Below are 15,786 nucleotides of genomic sequence, written 5' to 3'. Positions count from 1 at the left end.
CCTCTGCTGATATTTTAAATAAAGGATACGAAGAATATGAGGAACTTTGCATTGGTCGAGTAAAAATTCCAAAAAGGCTGAGTGGGAGTATATTTGTACTAGAACCACAGAGCATGATTAATTATGTTTTATCTTAGTTGCCTTACTAGTTCTTGATATTTGAATTAAGGCAACAAAGAGTCCCTATTTGCCTGTGAGTAAGGGGTTCCCAGGATAGGGGACTTTTGGTGGTAAAACCAGGAAAGTTTCCAGGGATGAACTGATCACTGAGCAATCCTGAGCGATGAAGTTCCTTTCTTCTTCTATAATTCTATCGCTTTCTTCTTCTATATTTCCGATTACTTATTTCAATTTCTCTATTCATCTCACCTCTCACAACACTTCCTCTCCTTTCCCCTTTACTCCTCAAGCTCTTCAGGAAGCTAGGAGGCTACTGCCCAAAGAAAATGCCATATCCCAGCCTGCAGCTCTTTGGTCTTACTGCTGTCAGGCATTTAATTTGCCTACAGCTACATCTCACTTCCTGCTGCAATGGAGGAACTCCCACATGTGGGATGCACATTCTTTCCAGAGGGCTTTGAACTTCACTTCCTACTTCCCTCTTAGGATTTTTTTAATACTTTGGATTCTTGAAAACCTCCTGCTTTAGTCAATATCCCTCATTATATACACAACACAAATAATCTTTTTACAATTACCACCATCTCTCTTACCTACTTTTTCACAGTAAAATATTTCAATAACCTCATCTATATTTGCTGTTACTATTTTCTCACCTCCACTTTCTCCTTCATTGATTGTAATCTGGCTTCCAGCCTCATTATTCTATAGCTTTTACTGAAATCTCCCGTAATCACCACAGTAACTAACCCAAGAGACATTGTTAAGTCCTTAATTTACCTAACAGCTCAGCAGCCTTGATTGTTTTCGATTTCCTTTTCTTTCACACTTTCTCCACTTGGCATTGCCTTATCCTCCTTCCCTCCTTTCCTTCTGACCATTGCTTCTCTGTGCCCCTTAGAAGCTACTGTCCTCTGCAAGACCACTAAACCGGGAGTGAAGGAGGGGTAGGTGTGTTGTTTATGATCGATGGAGAAAAACAGGTGAATATGCTGAGATACAATGCAGCCTAACAGAAATCTTTTGGATCTGTTGCCTTTTCTATCACAATTCCCTAGCAACCATCGCCTTTTACCTAGAGGACAAATCGGCTCAGCTTTGCCAGCTGGCCCTGCCCTAGACTTCCACACCACACCTTCAAGCGAGTGATATCCAACATGTGAATCTGATAACATAATACCCCTGCCCCTACGTAGAATAAGGACCAACACCTGTATACACATGTTACGTCCTACACATTCCAATGCTCTCTGCCCTGTGCTGACGTGGACTGTCTTCTAGTCGCTGCCAAGTGAAGGAACTGAGCATGCGCTTCTTCCTACGCCTGCACATGCTTCCCTCACCAACACAGTCAACTCCAATTCAACGTTCATCTCCTCAGAGGACCATGACTCTCAAACTGGATCAAATTTTTCTATGTTATATTTAGATGATATTTCATGATATTTAACATAGTCGTAATTTCATTTATTTATGTGATTAACATTCATCTTACCTAGCAGATCATAAAACAGACTCTGTCTCTCTGCACTCACCACTATTTCACCAGCATAGTGCCATTTACACAGAAAGGAGTAAAACTATATATATACTGAGTGAAATAATATTAGTGGTTATTAACCTGTATTTTTCTTGAAGCAGATTTTGTTTCAGTGGGGTGTTTAAATATGGAATCAAAGAGCTAATAAAAACATTACAGGTGATGCTATAAATTTATTTTAAAAAACACAGTATTAATGTTCACATTTGAAGATAGAAATTTCTAAGCATGAAAGCAACACTGGGAAGTATCCATTCAGTAATTTAAAATAAAATTTTAAAACATTACAAAAAGTATACTAATTATTGGGTGAGCTTTAATTGGTATGTTTGACTAGTATTCCATTTATAAAAAACTGTGTAAGAAAATATGAAATATACCAGGATTGCCTGTATGAGACTCTGATCTTGTTTAACAAATATTGCTAATCACATTGTTAGAAATTGTTTTTGTTACTTAATTATAATTATTTGCCTCTTTTTTCAGATTTTCCAACCTGCCTTCTGTGTACTTGTATAAGCACCACTGTTTACTGTGATGACCATGAACTTGATGCTATTCCTCCACTGCCCAAGAACACTGCTTATTTCTATTCCCGCTTTAACAGAATTAAAAAGATCAACAGAAATGATTTTGCAAGCCTAAGTATGAGTGACAGCACTAATGTTCTTCTCTTCTTTACAGACAACTCTAAATTTTTTGTACTATAAAATGTTGGTGCTGAACATGATAGCTGAATATAAAATATGGCTCATAAATCAATCATTTTTCTTCTTCAACTGTTTGAAGATTTGTTTTAATTATAAGAAAAATGATGAATAATTAAAGGTCATCATGAAACAAAGAAGTTGTAGATATTTTCAAATAAACTTTTCAACTGAATAAAAATCATAAATAACTGTATTTTATAGGCCAGAATTTATCATCATGTTATCACATTAAGAGTAAAATGGCATGGTCATGTATTTACTAAGATTTTTTGTTTGAATAGACTCCCATTAAAACACAATTACTTGCCCTGGTTGGTGTGGCTCAGTGGATTGAGTGCTGGCCTGGGAATCAAAGGATTGGGAGTTCAATTCTCAGCAGAGCACATGGTTGTGGGCCAGTTCCCCAGGTTGTGGGCCAGGTCCCCTTAGGTTGTGGGCCAGGTCCCCAGTAGGGGGCGTGTGAGTTCAACCACACATTGATATTTCTCTCCCTCTTTCCTCCCCTTCCCCTCTGTTTAAAAAGTAAATAAATAAAATTTTTAAAAAACACACACATAATTACTTTATCACTGAAGAATACAAGCCTAAATTCTGATGTTATAATTGTTGTCAACAGAGAAGAATTCTTGTACTGGTCCTCATAAAATGTTTTAATTACTAAAAATTTATTTTTAAGACTTTGTATTTTAATACCAATGTATCTTTGACTACTAGAAAGTACAACAGTCTGTCATCACTGAGGAAAATGTTTTAAATAGTTAAATCCAGATAAAGTTTATTTAGAATGTAGTGAAGAAAAAACTAGTCACTTTGAATGGAATGTGTCAGTTTCTTTGCTAACATTAGACTTCCTTGTGAGTGCATAAATATAAATAGTATTTAGAGGAAACAATTAAGTTTTTCTAAAGTAGTTAGAAATAATTAATTAACTGGTCATTCCTAATTAAATTTATGTTTATGTTTGCTTGCTTGTAGGAAGTTTACATTCATATTTTTATGTGAATAAAACATTTGAATATTCCACTACTTCACTTTTTTCTTCTAGATGATTTAAGGAGGATTGATCTGACATCAAATTTAATATCTGAGATTGATGAAGATGCATTCAGAAAGCTGCCTCAACTCCGAGAGCTTGTCCTGCGTGACAACAAAATAAGGCAACTCCCAGAGCTGCCAAACACGTTGACATTCATTGATGTTAGCAACAACAGACTTGGGAGGAAAGGAATAAAGCAAGAAGCATTTAAAGTGAGTTTTAGGTTTGGATATAAAAGACTTTAATCTTCCCATTCCATTTGCAGTCAATGACTAGCTGTTTTGATTTCTATAAAGGAATTCACTTTGATGAGATTTTTAACTTCTAAAGTAACTTTACAACACTATTTATCATGCTGTCGGGAAATCCTGTGCTCTGGTGGATTTTGAGGCTGGCCAAGCACCAAGAACAAAAAGCAGAAATGGAATAAGAAGTGGGTGTCTATCTGGAAATGGTGTTTGGCAGGTAGTTTTTATTTACCAAAAACTCCACTCAAGGAGAGCACTTAATGTGGTTAAAAGGATAACTACTTTTGCAGAGTGTTCTTAGTGCTTTGGGGTAAAAGGCTTCTAAATTACTTTGTAAAAATGATAAATTCAGTTCATCTTATGAATTTGGCTTTTTAAATGAAGGAAGCAAGCTCAGAGCTAGAGTGACTTGCTTGGAATAACAGTGTCGAATCTGAGAACAGTAACCAACGGGCTTTCTTACTCACTTTTACTTCAGTCAAGCTAATCTTCCAAATACACATTGAACAAATAAATTAAAAACACTCTTTGAAGGGATGTCACATTACTTCCTTGGTGGCCAGATGATGGACCCGCTAGCACTGGGCAATGGGAAAGTCCTGTCTCTCTACTGGCCATCTTGTGACACCTGCTCTTGGACAAAAGGGTTAGGGTACACATTAGAACCTGGCAATGGCAGAAGTCCAGTCTCTCTACTCATCTTTTGTCGGCATGGGTGGTGGTGAATTACAATTTGTCCTCTGGTATTTGGCTAGAATGTATCGCTTATTGTCTAAACTTTTTCTGTGTTGCTCAGCTGTCCCTTCCCAGAAACTCAGGCCTGAAAAAGAAGGCTTTTCTTGAGCTGAAATTCTCCTTTCCCCATCATTATAACATGAAATTAATTTTTACTATGCATCTCCCAAATCCTCAAAACTCTATTACAGAAAAAAGAATGAGAAGCCAGTGACTTAATGTAAACTGAGATGATAGAAGAGGACAAAGGAAGTTTCTTCCTAGAGATTGAGAAACATGTTTCATGTTCATCAAGAGATAGCTGCTTGTCCTCAATTCTTTCAAAATTCAATTGCAATGTCTAGTAACTTAGAAAACTAATCTGCTTCACCTTTACTAAATGAGACCTGAACAGACATGTAGTATTTTACAAATAATTGCATGGACAGGGAATACAACTGTGGCATCACTCATTCGTATTAAGTCCCCACATTTGGAATGTTTCCAGGATATGTATGATCTCCATCACCTCTACCTCACTGATAACAACTTGGACCACATCCCTCTGCCACTCCCAGAAAACCTACGGGCCCTTCATCTCCAGGTAAGCTTCTACCAGCAAGGTATGCCCAACAGCTTCCATGGAAAACAAAGGCAAACAGGCGAAAATCGAGAACCACGAAGCTCTTTTTAAAGTCACATTGACACACTGTGACAATATTTCTTTTTGTTCTCTTTTCTCTCAATCATTCTCTCTCTCAGTCTGACAATGAATTATTTGTAAATTAATGCCCCTGTATCTAATAGCCTTAATTTTTATCTTCACTATTTGCCAAATCACAACACATTTTGGGGGTCACACAAAGCTTCTTTTGAAAAAAATTGGAAGTTTCAGCTGCTGAAAAAGAGTGTAAGAATTAGAAATGGAAGAGAAAAAGAGAAAAAGTTCTAACTTGATTTCTAGCTTTTAAGTAAACAAATGTCAATTTTAGCCTTTTGATTTTATCTTTAGGTCTTATATATTGAATTTAATTCAATCCTAGGGCATTATATCTACTCAGAGATAAAGACTTCCATTTTTTCTGGATTACAAAAATGCAGTTTTTCCTAAACTGACATATTTGAGAATTTATTTTAAATCCCACTAAGCTAAATTTAGCTTTAAAGTAATGAGTGAAAACACATTTCCAAAGATGTTATGATCTCACATTTCTAAATATATTTCATTTAAATATACTAAAATATGCTCAGTTAAAACAAACATTTTTAACAAAATGGTTGCTAAAACAAAAAAGATAAATTATTCTTATTTTGGATATAACTTTTCATCTTAAGCTGTAATCAACTTTCTGTAATAATTTCATCTGTTTTATAGAATAAATCTGTAGATGATACATCCATTGTGTGCTCAAATGAATAATATAATGCGATATTACAATCTTTTAGCAAGGTGATTTTGCTATGTGAGAGCAGGCCTCTGATTTCTATCTTCTTCTGTGTAAATTCTGTAAATATTTACCCCTGTGTCTTTTTTTATTCTATTGACATATACTTTTCATTCTTCTATCTATATCTCTCTATATATCTTGGATACCTGACTCTTTTGAGAGTTTTTCTGGTAGTGTTTACTCCCTTACTTCCTTTCTAGTCCTCATTCTGTTTGGATGGTTCTCTCTTGTCATCTCTTTCTTGGGAGTGATGTTCAATGTATGAAGATTTCTTGCCTTGTGTATGACTGGAAAGAGAACTTTCAAGGATATCTTCAAGGAAATATTGTAATCTGTTTTCTAATTATGAATTATTTTTTTACTGTTGTCTGAGATGATATTGACTCTATAAAGTAACCAGGTCTCTGATATTATAGTTAAACATGATGTACCTGTGTATACAATATGAGATTTCTTTAAAAGTAATTGCTTTTTGGGCTTTCAATAAAGATGGCAGAGTAGGTAAATGCAATACTTGCATCTTCCCACAACCAAATCAAAATTATAACTAAACTACAGAATAACTGTCATTCAGAACAGCATGAAATCTACCTGAACAGACGTCCTATAACTAAGGATATAACTAAATCCTATAATGGAAGAACCCACATCAAAACTGGTAGAAGATGAAGAGATGCAGAACCAGCTGGTCCCACACCCACATGTGGTGTTAAAAATCAGGAGGGATAGCTCAGCTGTGGAGGTCACCCCTCCGAGGAGCAAGGGATCCCAGCCCCGGGAAATTCAAAGAACTTCTAGCTGTGAAAACCAAAGGGGGTTGTGAATGAATGAGACAGAGGGCTCTGGAGTACCAGGTGTTCCTCTTAAAGGACCTGCACATGGACTTTTTCACTGACCAACTCACTCACTATGAGCTCCAGCACTGGGGTACCAGCTCAGAAGGTGTCAGGGACATGCAGAGAGGAACTGGACAGTCTGGTATCAGGGTGAGGGCTAGAGGGTCATATTCCTTCCAGATAGAAGTGCAGGCAGAGGCCACTGTTCCTTTGCTGAGTCCTTCCCATACAGAGCCAACAGGTGAACATCATATCTGAACTCTACCAACCTGGCTAACACTGTTTGCCCCACATTGTTTATTCCTCAAGATCCTACCCCACCTATCTTACAGACCCTCAACCTGGTTCCAGTGTTTTTTCCATACAAATAATCTGTCTTAGCTCATGCTGTGGATTTCCCTGAAGTCTTTCAAGCAAGCAGCATCTGACTTCAGCATGCTCTATACTACTTGTTCAGTGGCACCAGGCCTGGCACTAGCAGCAGCCAACCTTGATTCACAGCTTGACCTCTCCTGGGCACCACTAAGCCAAGCACAAGTAACAGCTATCTGCAGGTTATTTTGTAGCTCATGTTGGGTGGCTCCAGGCAGGGAACAGGAAGCAGCTGACCTCAATCCACAGGATGCCCTAGAGGCAGTGCACTGGTGGACAGCTTCAGACCATGCTGAAGCACAAACCAACTACCTCCACAACAACATACCTAAGGGATAGACTCAGTGGACACCAGAGTCCTCCTGAGTGAGTTGTGCCCCATGGGGTTGTTCCTTATATAGCAAATCTTCTACTGTGGTCTCAGCCAGTCCTTGCTGCTGATTGACCAGGGGAGTAAATTCCTCCCATTGACCTGCCAACATCAATCAAGGCTCACCTACAAAAGGAGGGCACACAAAGCTCCCATGGGGACCACAGCTGGAGCTCCTAGCCTGGGTGACCAGGCATACTGTGTCACTGGACCCTACAGAACACCTACTGCATAAGGTCATTCTAATAAGGCCAGGAAGCATAGCAGCTATACCTAATACATAGAAATAAACACAGAGAGGAAGCCAAAATGAGAAGACAAAGAAACGTTCCAAATGAAAAATCAGAACAACTCCAGAAAAAGAACTAAACAAAATGGACATAAGCAATCTACCAGATGCAGATTTCAAAACACTGGGAATAAGGATGATTAATGATCTCAGTGAGCAATCTCTTTAACAAAGAGATAAGATACATAAATATGGAGATAGAAGCCATAAAAAAGGACCAGTCAGAAATGAAGACTTCAATAACTGAAATGAAGACTACATTAGAAAGAATCAACAGTAGATTAGACCACACAGAGGATCAAATCAGTGATATGAAAGATAAGGTAGCAGAAAACACCCAATCATAGCAACGAAAAGGAAAAAGAATTCAGAAAAATTAGTATAGCTTAAGGGGACTCTGTAACAACAAGCATACCAACATTTGCATCACACCAACATTTGCATCATTACTGGAAGGAGAAGAGAGAGACCAGGGAATTGAAAACCTATTTAAAAATATAATAACAGAAAACTTCAACTTTCCTGGCAGAGGAAATAGGCATACCAGCCCAGAAACTCCAAAACAAAATAAACCCAAAGGGGCCCACACCAAGAGACATTTGCCAAAGATTAAAGACACAGAGAGAATTTTAAAAGCAGCAAAAGAAAAGCAGTTAGTTACCTAAAAGAGAGCTCCCATAAAACCATCAGCTGATTTCTCAACAGAAACTTTGTGGGTCACAAGAGGTTGGTACAAAATATTTAAAGTGATAAAAAGCAGAGACCTATTTTTGACCTACTTTAGACTTACTTGTCTACTCAGAGACCTGAGTAGACAAGATTATGCTACTCAGCAAAGATATCATTTAGAATTGAAGGGAAGATAAAGACTGCCCCAGATAAGAAAAAACAAACAATAACAACAACAAAAAAACTAAAGAAGTTCATTGCCACCAAACTAGTATTACAAGAAATGTTTAAGGATCTTCTTTAATAAGAAGGATAAAAAGAAAAAGTAATGTAAATAATAAAATGGCAATAAATACATATCTATCAATAATTACTTTAAATGCAAGTAGATTAAATGCTCCAATCAAAAGACATAGGGAGAGCTTATTTAGAGGTTCTAGCAGTGGGGAATAGCTACTCGTATACCCTTGACTGAAGAGTGGTCCTCTCCTCTAGTTGGGAAGGTCATCTTCTTTGACAAAGCACGAAGCTTCAGGAGGGTTGCACAAGGGTCAGTGAGGGAGAAAAGGGACACCTGCCTGGCCAGCCAGAGCAACTGAATCAACCCTGACAATTGATGAGGTGTCAGATGTCACAGTCAGATGCCCTCACACAGCAAAAGAAACCATCAACAAAATGCAAAGGGAACCCAATCTACAGGAGAACATATTCACCAGTGATATATCTGATAAGTGTTAATTTCCAAAGTATATAAAGAACTTATACAACTTAGCACCTGAAAGACAAATAATCCAAATTTTCAAAATGGGCAAAGGACCTGAAAAGACACTTGTCCAAAGAGGACATACAAATGGACAACAGACATATGAAAAAAATGTTCAGCATCACTAATCGTCAGAGAAATGCAAATTAAAACCACAAAGACATGTCACCTCTCACCTGCAAGAATAGCTATAATCAATAAATCAACAAATAAGTCCTGGCAAGGATGTGGAGAAAAGGGAACAAAGTTGCATTCCCACCAACAGTGGTGCAGCCTGGTGCAGCCACTGTGGGGAACAGGATGGAGTTTACTCAAAAAATAAAAAAAAGAAAAGAAAAAGTGAAACTGCTGCTTGACCCAGTAGTACTACTTCTGGGAATATATATTAAGAATCTTGAAACACTGATCAGAAAGATTATACTGTATTTTTCCAACTATAAGACACATTTCCCACCCCTACCCCCCAAATTTGGAAAGAATAATGATTGTTAATGCTGTTGTTAAATTCTGTTTACATTTACATTAGTGAAATATTATATTATTTATGTTATTAAATATTTTACCACATTTTTGCTTCAAATTTTTTTCTATTTTCTTCTAAAACCTAGATGCATCTTTTGGTCCCAAAATATGGTATGCACCCCTATTTTCATAGCAGCACTATTTATAATAACCAAGATCTGGAAATAGTTCAAGTACCTATTAATAGATTAGTGTATAAAAATAGATAAGGTACATTTACACAATGGAATACGATGTGGCTATAAAAGAGAATTACTCTTACCTTTGTAACAGCATGGGTGAGCCTAGAGATCATGTTAAGCAGAATGAGCCAGTCAGAGAAAGACAAATACCATACAATCTCATTTATATGTGGAATGTAATAAACACAATAATCTGTTGAACAAAATAGAACCAGAGGCCTGGATACATGGAACAGACTGATAGATCTCAGAGGGGAGGCAGATGGAAGTGACTAGAAAAGATTAGCCATGGAACATATATGCATAGCCCATGGACACAGACAACAATGTGTGAAGGCTGGTGGGGGATAGATAGAGATGAGCAAAGGGGGAAAATGGGGGACATCTGTAAGTGTCAATAATAAAAATACATAGAGAGGCTGAATGGATAAATAAAACAAAACTCTTACATATACTGTCTATAAGAGACTCACTTCAGACTGAAAGACACACACCAAATGAAAGTAAAGGGATGGAAAAACTGTTTCATGAAAATGGAAACAGAACAGAATCTGAGGTAGCAATACTTGTACCAGACAAAATAGACTTTAAAACAAAGGCTATAACAGAAGACAAAGATGGACCCAGTGGTCTACCTCTGGGTATTTAGCTGAATAAACTCAAATACTAAATCAAAGAGACATATGCATCTATATGTTCACTGCAGCATTATTTACAATACCCAAGATATGGAAGCAAACTAAGTACATCAGTAAATGCATGGATAAAGAAGTGGTGTGTATATAGAACAAAATATGACTCAGCTTTTAACACGTAAGAAATCTTGCCATTTGCAACAACATGGAAGGAACTAGTGGGTGTGGTGTTGAGTGAAATAAGTTGAGCAGAGAAAGACAAGTGCCATATTCACTTATATGTGAAATCTACAAAACAACATAAATTAACGAGCAGAACAGAAACAGGCTCATAGAGGCAGAGACATTCCGATTTTTTCCAGATGGGAGAAGGATGGGGGATGACCAAAAAAAGGTGAAGGGATTAAAAGTACAAACTGGTAATTGTAGAGTAATAATGAGGTTATAAAATATAGCACAGGGTATATGGCCAATAGTATCATAATAACTATGTATGTTGTCAGATGGGTGACAGATTTATTGGGGTGATCACTTCATAAGTTATATGTGTTTAATCATTAGGTTATATACCTGAAACTATTATAATATTATATGCCAGCTGTAACTGAAAACTAAAAAAATTAAAAAGTAGTTAGCTTTACCTTTTTTATTTTAAGCTTTAAGAAGGTATTAAGTGCACCATTTAAAATACTTCTTCACAACCACTTCATCAATATCTAGCATAAAGCTATTTCTCATTTACATTGTCTTCAATTTATATTTAGTTTTAATGCTCATGTAAAAATCCCAATTTGGTTTGTTTGAAAAAGTTTGCCAATATATAGCATACTAATCAAGAATGATAGTTGTGGGCCCTGGCTGGTGTGGCTCAATAGATTGAGCACTGGCCTGCGAACCACCGGGTAGCTAGCAGGTTCGATTCCCAGTCAGCACATGCCTGGAATATGGGCCAGGTCACCAATAGGGTGTGCACAAGAGGCAACCACACATTGATCTTTCTCTCCCTCTGTTTCTCCCTGCCTTCCCATCTGTCTAAAACCAAAATAAATAGTTAAAAAAAAGAAGATAGCTCTGGGAAAAACAGATTCCCTGAACTAAAATTCTATTTCCAACACAATTTAATAATTGCACAAACATCTAAACTCCCTTTCATCTCTGTTTTTGTTTATAAAATGGATTGTGCAGTTACTGCAACATGGTAAGTCCTTAAATGTGAGGCGTAGTTACTAGAAACAACATGTATCTATTATCTGTCAGAGGAACAGTATAGTACATAGGCACTAAATCTGCATTGTGCCTAATGGATATTTTGTAATGATAAGAAAGCCAATGCATCAGGAAGGTATAATGCTTATAAATATATATGCACCTAACAATAGAACCTCGAAATGTGTGAAGAATAAATGGTCAGAATCAAAGGGAGAAATAGAAAGTTTAACAATAACAGTTGGATGCTCCAATACTCCACTTTTTAAATGGATAGAGCAATTATCCATAAGATCAACTAGAAAAAAAAAGACTTGAATAATACTATTAACTAACTGAACCTAACGGTCATCTGTGAATCAGTCTACCCAACAACAGCAATATATGACTTTTTCTCAGGTGTACAGGGTTAGACCATGTATGAAGCAACAAAACAGGCCTCAGCAAATTGAAAATCATTAAAATTATACAAATTATTTTTCTTATGACAATAAAATGAGAATAGAGGTCAACAACTAAGAAAACATGGGAAATTCACAAGTATATTAATATTAAACAACATTTTCCTTAAGCAATAAGTCAAAGAGGAAATCTCATAAATGACTTTAGCAATGGAACAAGTTACAAATTTAATACACAAATATTAATTATATATGTATGCACTAGAAGTGAATAATCAAAATGAAATTAAGAAATTAAATTAAAAAGAAAAGACTTACAGATGATATTTGCAAACCATTAATTTAATAATGGGTTAATATCTAAAATACATACAGAACTCAAACAATCAATAGGAAAAAAAACAAATACTCCAATTAAAATGTCGGCAAGGGCCTGAATAGACATTTCTCCGAAGAAGATATACGAATGGCCAACAGGCACATGTAAAGGTGCTCCACAGCACTAATCATCAGGGAAGTGCAAACCAAAACCGCAGGATGTATCACCTCACACTTTTTAGAATGGCTAATATAAAAACAATAAAAAAGGTAAGTGCTTGCAAGGATGTGGAGAAAAGGGAACCCGTGTAAACTATTGGTAGCAATATAAAGTAGTCATTATGAAAACAGCATAAAAGTTCTTTAAAAGATCAAAAACAGAGCTATTGTATAATCCAACAATTCTACGTATCTAAGGGAAATAAGGCAGTTTCTTGAAGAGGCACCCACACTCCTATGTTCGCAGAGGCACTGTTCACAGTAGCTGAGAGACAGAAACAGCTCACGTGCCTGTCAATGGATGAATGAATAAACAAACTGTGGTATGTGTATACAATGTAATATAATAAAAACATAATTTTAAAAGCCTTAATAATAAGGAAATCCTGTCTTTGGCAATGATGTGGATGAACTTGGAGAACACTGTGCTGAGTGAAATCAGCCAGACACTGAAGCCATATATTGTTACGATCTCATATGTGGAATCTAAAGTAGTCACACTCAGAGCAGCTGAGAGTGATGGGTGGTTACTAGGGCCTAGAGGGTGGGAGAGATGGTGAGATGTTGACAAAGGTATAAAATCAGTTATTCAGGAGAATAATTTCTGGGTATGTACAGCATAGTGACTATAGTTATTACTGTATTATACACTTGAAATTTGTTGAGAGATCTTGTGTTCTCACCACATACCCAAACAAAAGGTAATTATGTGAGTTGATAGAAATGTGAATTATCTTGATTGTGGTAGTTATTTCACAATATATACATGTATAAAACATTATGCTGCACACCTTAAATATGTACAATTTTATTTGTCATTTATATACCTCCACATAGCTGGAGAAAAAAGATATAAATAAAGAAAAGATATTTTCATAGTCATGAGTTGAAAGACTTTATATTAAGATGAATACCAAGTTGATCTGTCAATACAAATATTTTATAAAGAAAGTCATGAATAACCCACTAAACTACTTGAACTAATAAGTATGGTTACAAAATCCGTATAAAATATTAATTGTATTTCTATACAGGGGTGAGCAAAAGTAGGTTTATGGTTGTAATACAAATAAATAATACAACAATTAAGAAATAATAATGAAAAAATTAACTCTGCTTCTGTGTTCACAATTGACATCTTACTTTTGCCTACCTTGTACATGAAGAATGAATTAAACCACAATTGGATACCACATCACATCCACTCGGTTGTCTAAAATAAAGAAACAGTCACAAGTGCTGCTTAGGATGCAGAGAAAATTGGAACTCTCATACATTGTTGATAGAAGTGTAAAATGGTGCAGCTACTTTGGAAAACAGTTTAACAGTTCCTCGGAATGTTAAAATAGAGCTCCTGTAACATATAACCCAGCAATTCAACTACTAAGTATATAGTCAAGAAAAGTGAAACCCTATGTCCACACCAAATTTGTATACAAATGTTTACTGAAGCATTATTTAGGAGAGTCAAAAAGTCACAACAGTCCAAATTCCCATTAATTGATGAATAGATTAACAAAGAGATAGTATATCCATACAAGAGAAAATCACTGAACAGTTAAAAAAAAGTACTGGTTCATGCTACAACATGTATGAACCTTAAAAATACAATTCATAGTGAAAGCAACCAGCCACAAAAGGTGATATATTATTTTATTTATTTATTTATTTATTCATTTATTTATTTGATTTTTATTTAGAATTTAACAGAGCTAGAGGTATTAGAAAGGAGAAGTAATTGCTAATAGTTCTGAGGTTTCTTAAGGGGATATTTAAAATGTTCTGAAATTAAAGTTTGAAGATGCTTATATACAAGTCTGTAAATATATTGAAAACCACCAGATTGCACACTTAAAATCTGTGAATTTTATGGTTTGTGAAATATATTTAATAAAGCTATTTTTAAAAAATCTAGTTCTGGGCCTACTACCTTCCTGATATTTGCTTACTCTCTGCCAAACTTCACCTCAGCCATATTGAGTATTTCTCATTCTTGAACATCCTATACTAACCGTTAGGAATTTGAACTTGGTGTTCTCGCTGCTCAGCCTGGAGCTTTCAATGCCCATGCCTTTTGTTATTCCCTCTGATCTCCATTGCTGTCCCTTAAAATAACTTTTCACAGTCATCATCTTTCTTCGTAGTTCTAATCTTTTTGGAAATAACATTTTTTTTCTGTAAATTTGTGTCTTCACTTCCTTATTTTATATTCCCATTACTGAAGTATAAGCTCTATAAGGGCGAGCACATATCTATTTTGTTAACTGACTTATCCTCAATGCCTAAAAAGTGCTTGATGTATAATAATCACATAATGCGCATTTTTTGACAAGGGAAGTGACAAAAAATAAAAATGGGGTGAAGCAAATGCACTATTAATCAGTACTAAGCATATGTTACGTCTTGTTTTATAACTTATTTTCATCTTTTCTAGAATAACAACATTCTAGAGATGCATGAAGATACCTTCTGCAATGTTAAAAATTTGACTTATATTCGCAAGGCACTAGAAGATATCCGATTGGATGGAAATCCTATCAATCTCAGCAAAACTCCACAAGCGTATATGTGCCTACCTCGGTTGCCTATTGGGAGTCTTGTCTAAAACAGACAATGATCATCATTATGATGACAGCTATAACAAAACAGTTCTTACTGCTCTCTTCACAAACAAAACTCAGCAGGATAATACTTTCACATCTATATCATTACATAAAATGCAACTGAAAGTTTTAAGATATAATGGCAGTTAAGTAATCTCAGAAAACACCACAAGTCAGGAATAATCCAAAAGATGAACAGAAAGTACAAAAACAAATGGCAGAAATGTTTCATAGATATTCCTATAAATCACATGTAATTTGCAAGTTTTAGGGATTAATATCCTCTGTAATTTCAAATTAAGCATACAAGAAATAAAAATTAAAGATGAACAATTTAGGTTTATTACCAAGAGTTAGATGTTTTCAATTAAACTTTTCTATTTCTTTTTTTCACAAAAGCATGTTTCTGTTTCCAACTTCATTAAAGAAAATAATAAAAATATTTTAAAAATTATAATGGTCATGTGTGAAAATACGCATTATAATTATGACATGAAAATTATCATAAGAATAATACACAGAGCCTCCATTTTTAAATAACTTTATTTTATCATCTTACAGACCTGTCAACTCATTTTAGACCTT

General features: G+C 35.6%; 1 protein-coding gene across 1 annotated transcript in view; it reads left to right on the top strand.

Moving 5' to 3' along the window:
• EPYC (epiphycan) overlaps window positions 1-15,553 on the top strand; it is a 41,400-nt gene extending 25,847 nt beyond the window's left edge. Inside the window, exons 4-7 of the mRNA XM_037064653.1 lie at window positions 2,147-2,305; window positions 3,416-3,618; window positions 4,877-4,972; window positions 15,033-15,553. Of these exons, the coding sequence (XP_036920548.1) occupies window positions 2,147-2,305; window positions 3,416-3,618; window positions 4,877-4,972; window positions 15,033-15,203 (629 nt within the window). The 3' untranslated portion in view covers window positions 15,204-15,553. The remainder of the gene's footprint in view (window positions 1-2,146; window positions 2,306-3,415; window positions 3,619-4,876; window positions 4,973-15,032) is intronic.
• Window positions 15,554-15,786: the final 233 nt, after the last annotated feature.

The sequence above is a fragment of the Sturnira hondurensis genome, unplaced genomic scaffold, assembly GCF_014824575.4.
Source record: "Sturnira hondurensis isolate 20B ecotype Veracruz unplaced genomic scaffold, ASM1482457v3 Scaffold0015509, whole genome shotgun sequence".
Taxonomy (NCBI): domain Eukaryota; kingdom Metazoa; phylum Chordata; class Mammalia; order Chiroptera; family Phyllostomidae; genus Sturnira; species Sturnira hondurensis.
Note: the sequence above shows the minus strand (reverse complement) of the source record. Positions and strands in the feature narration are given on the sequence as shown.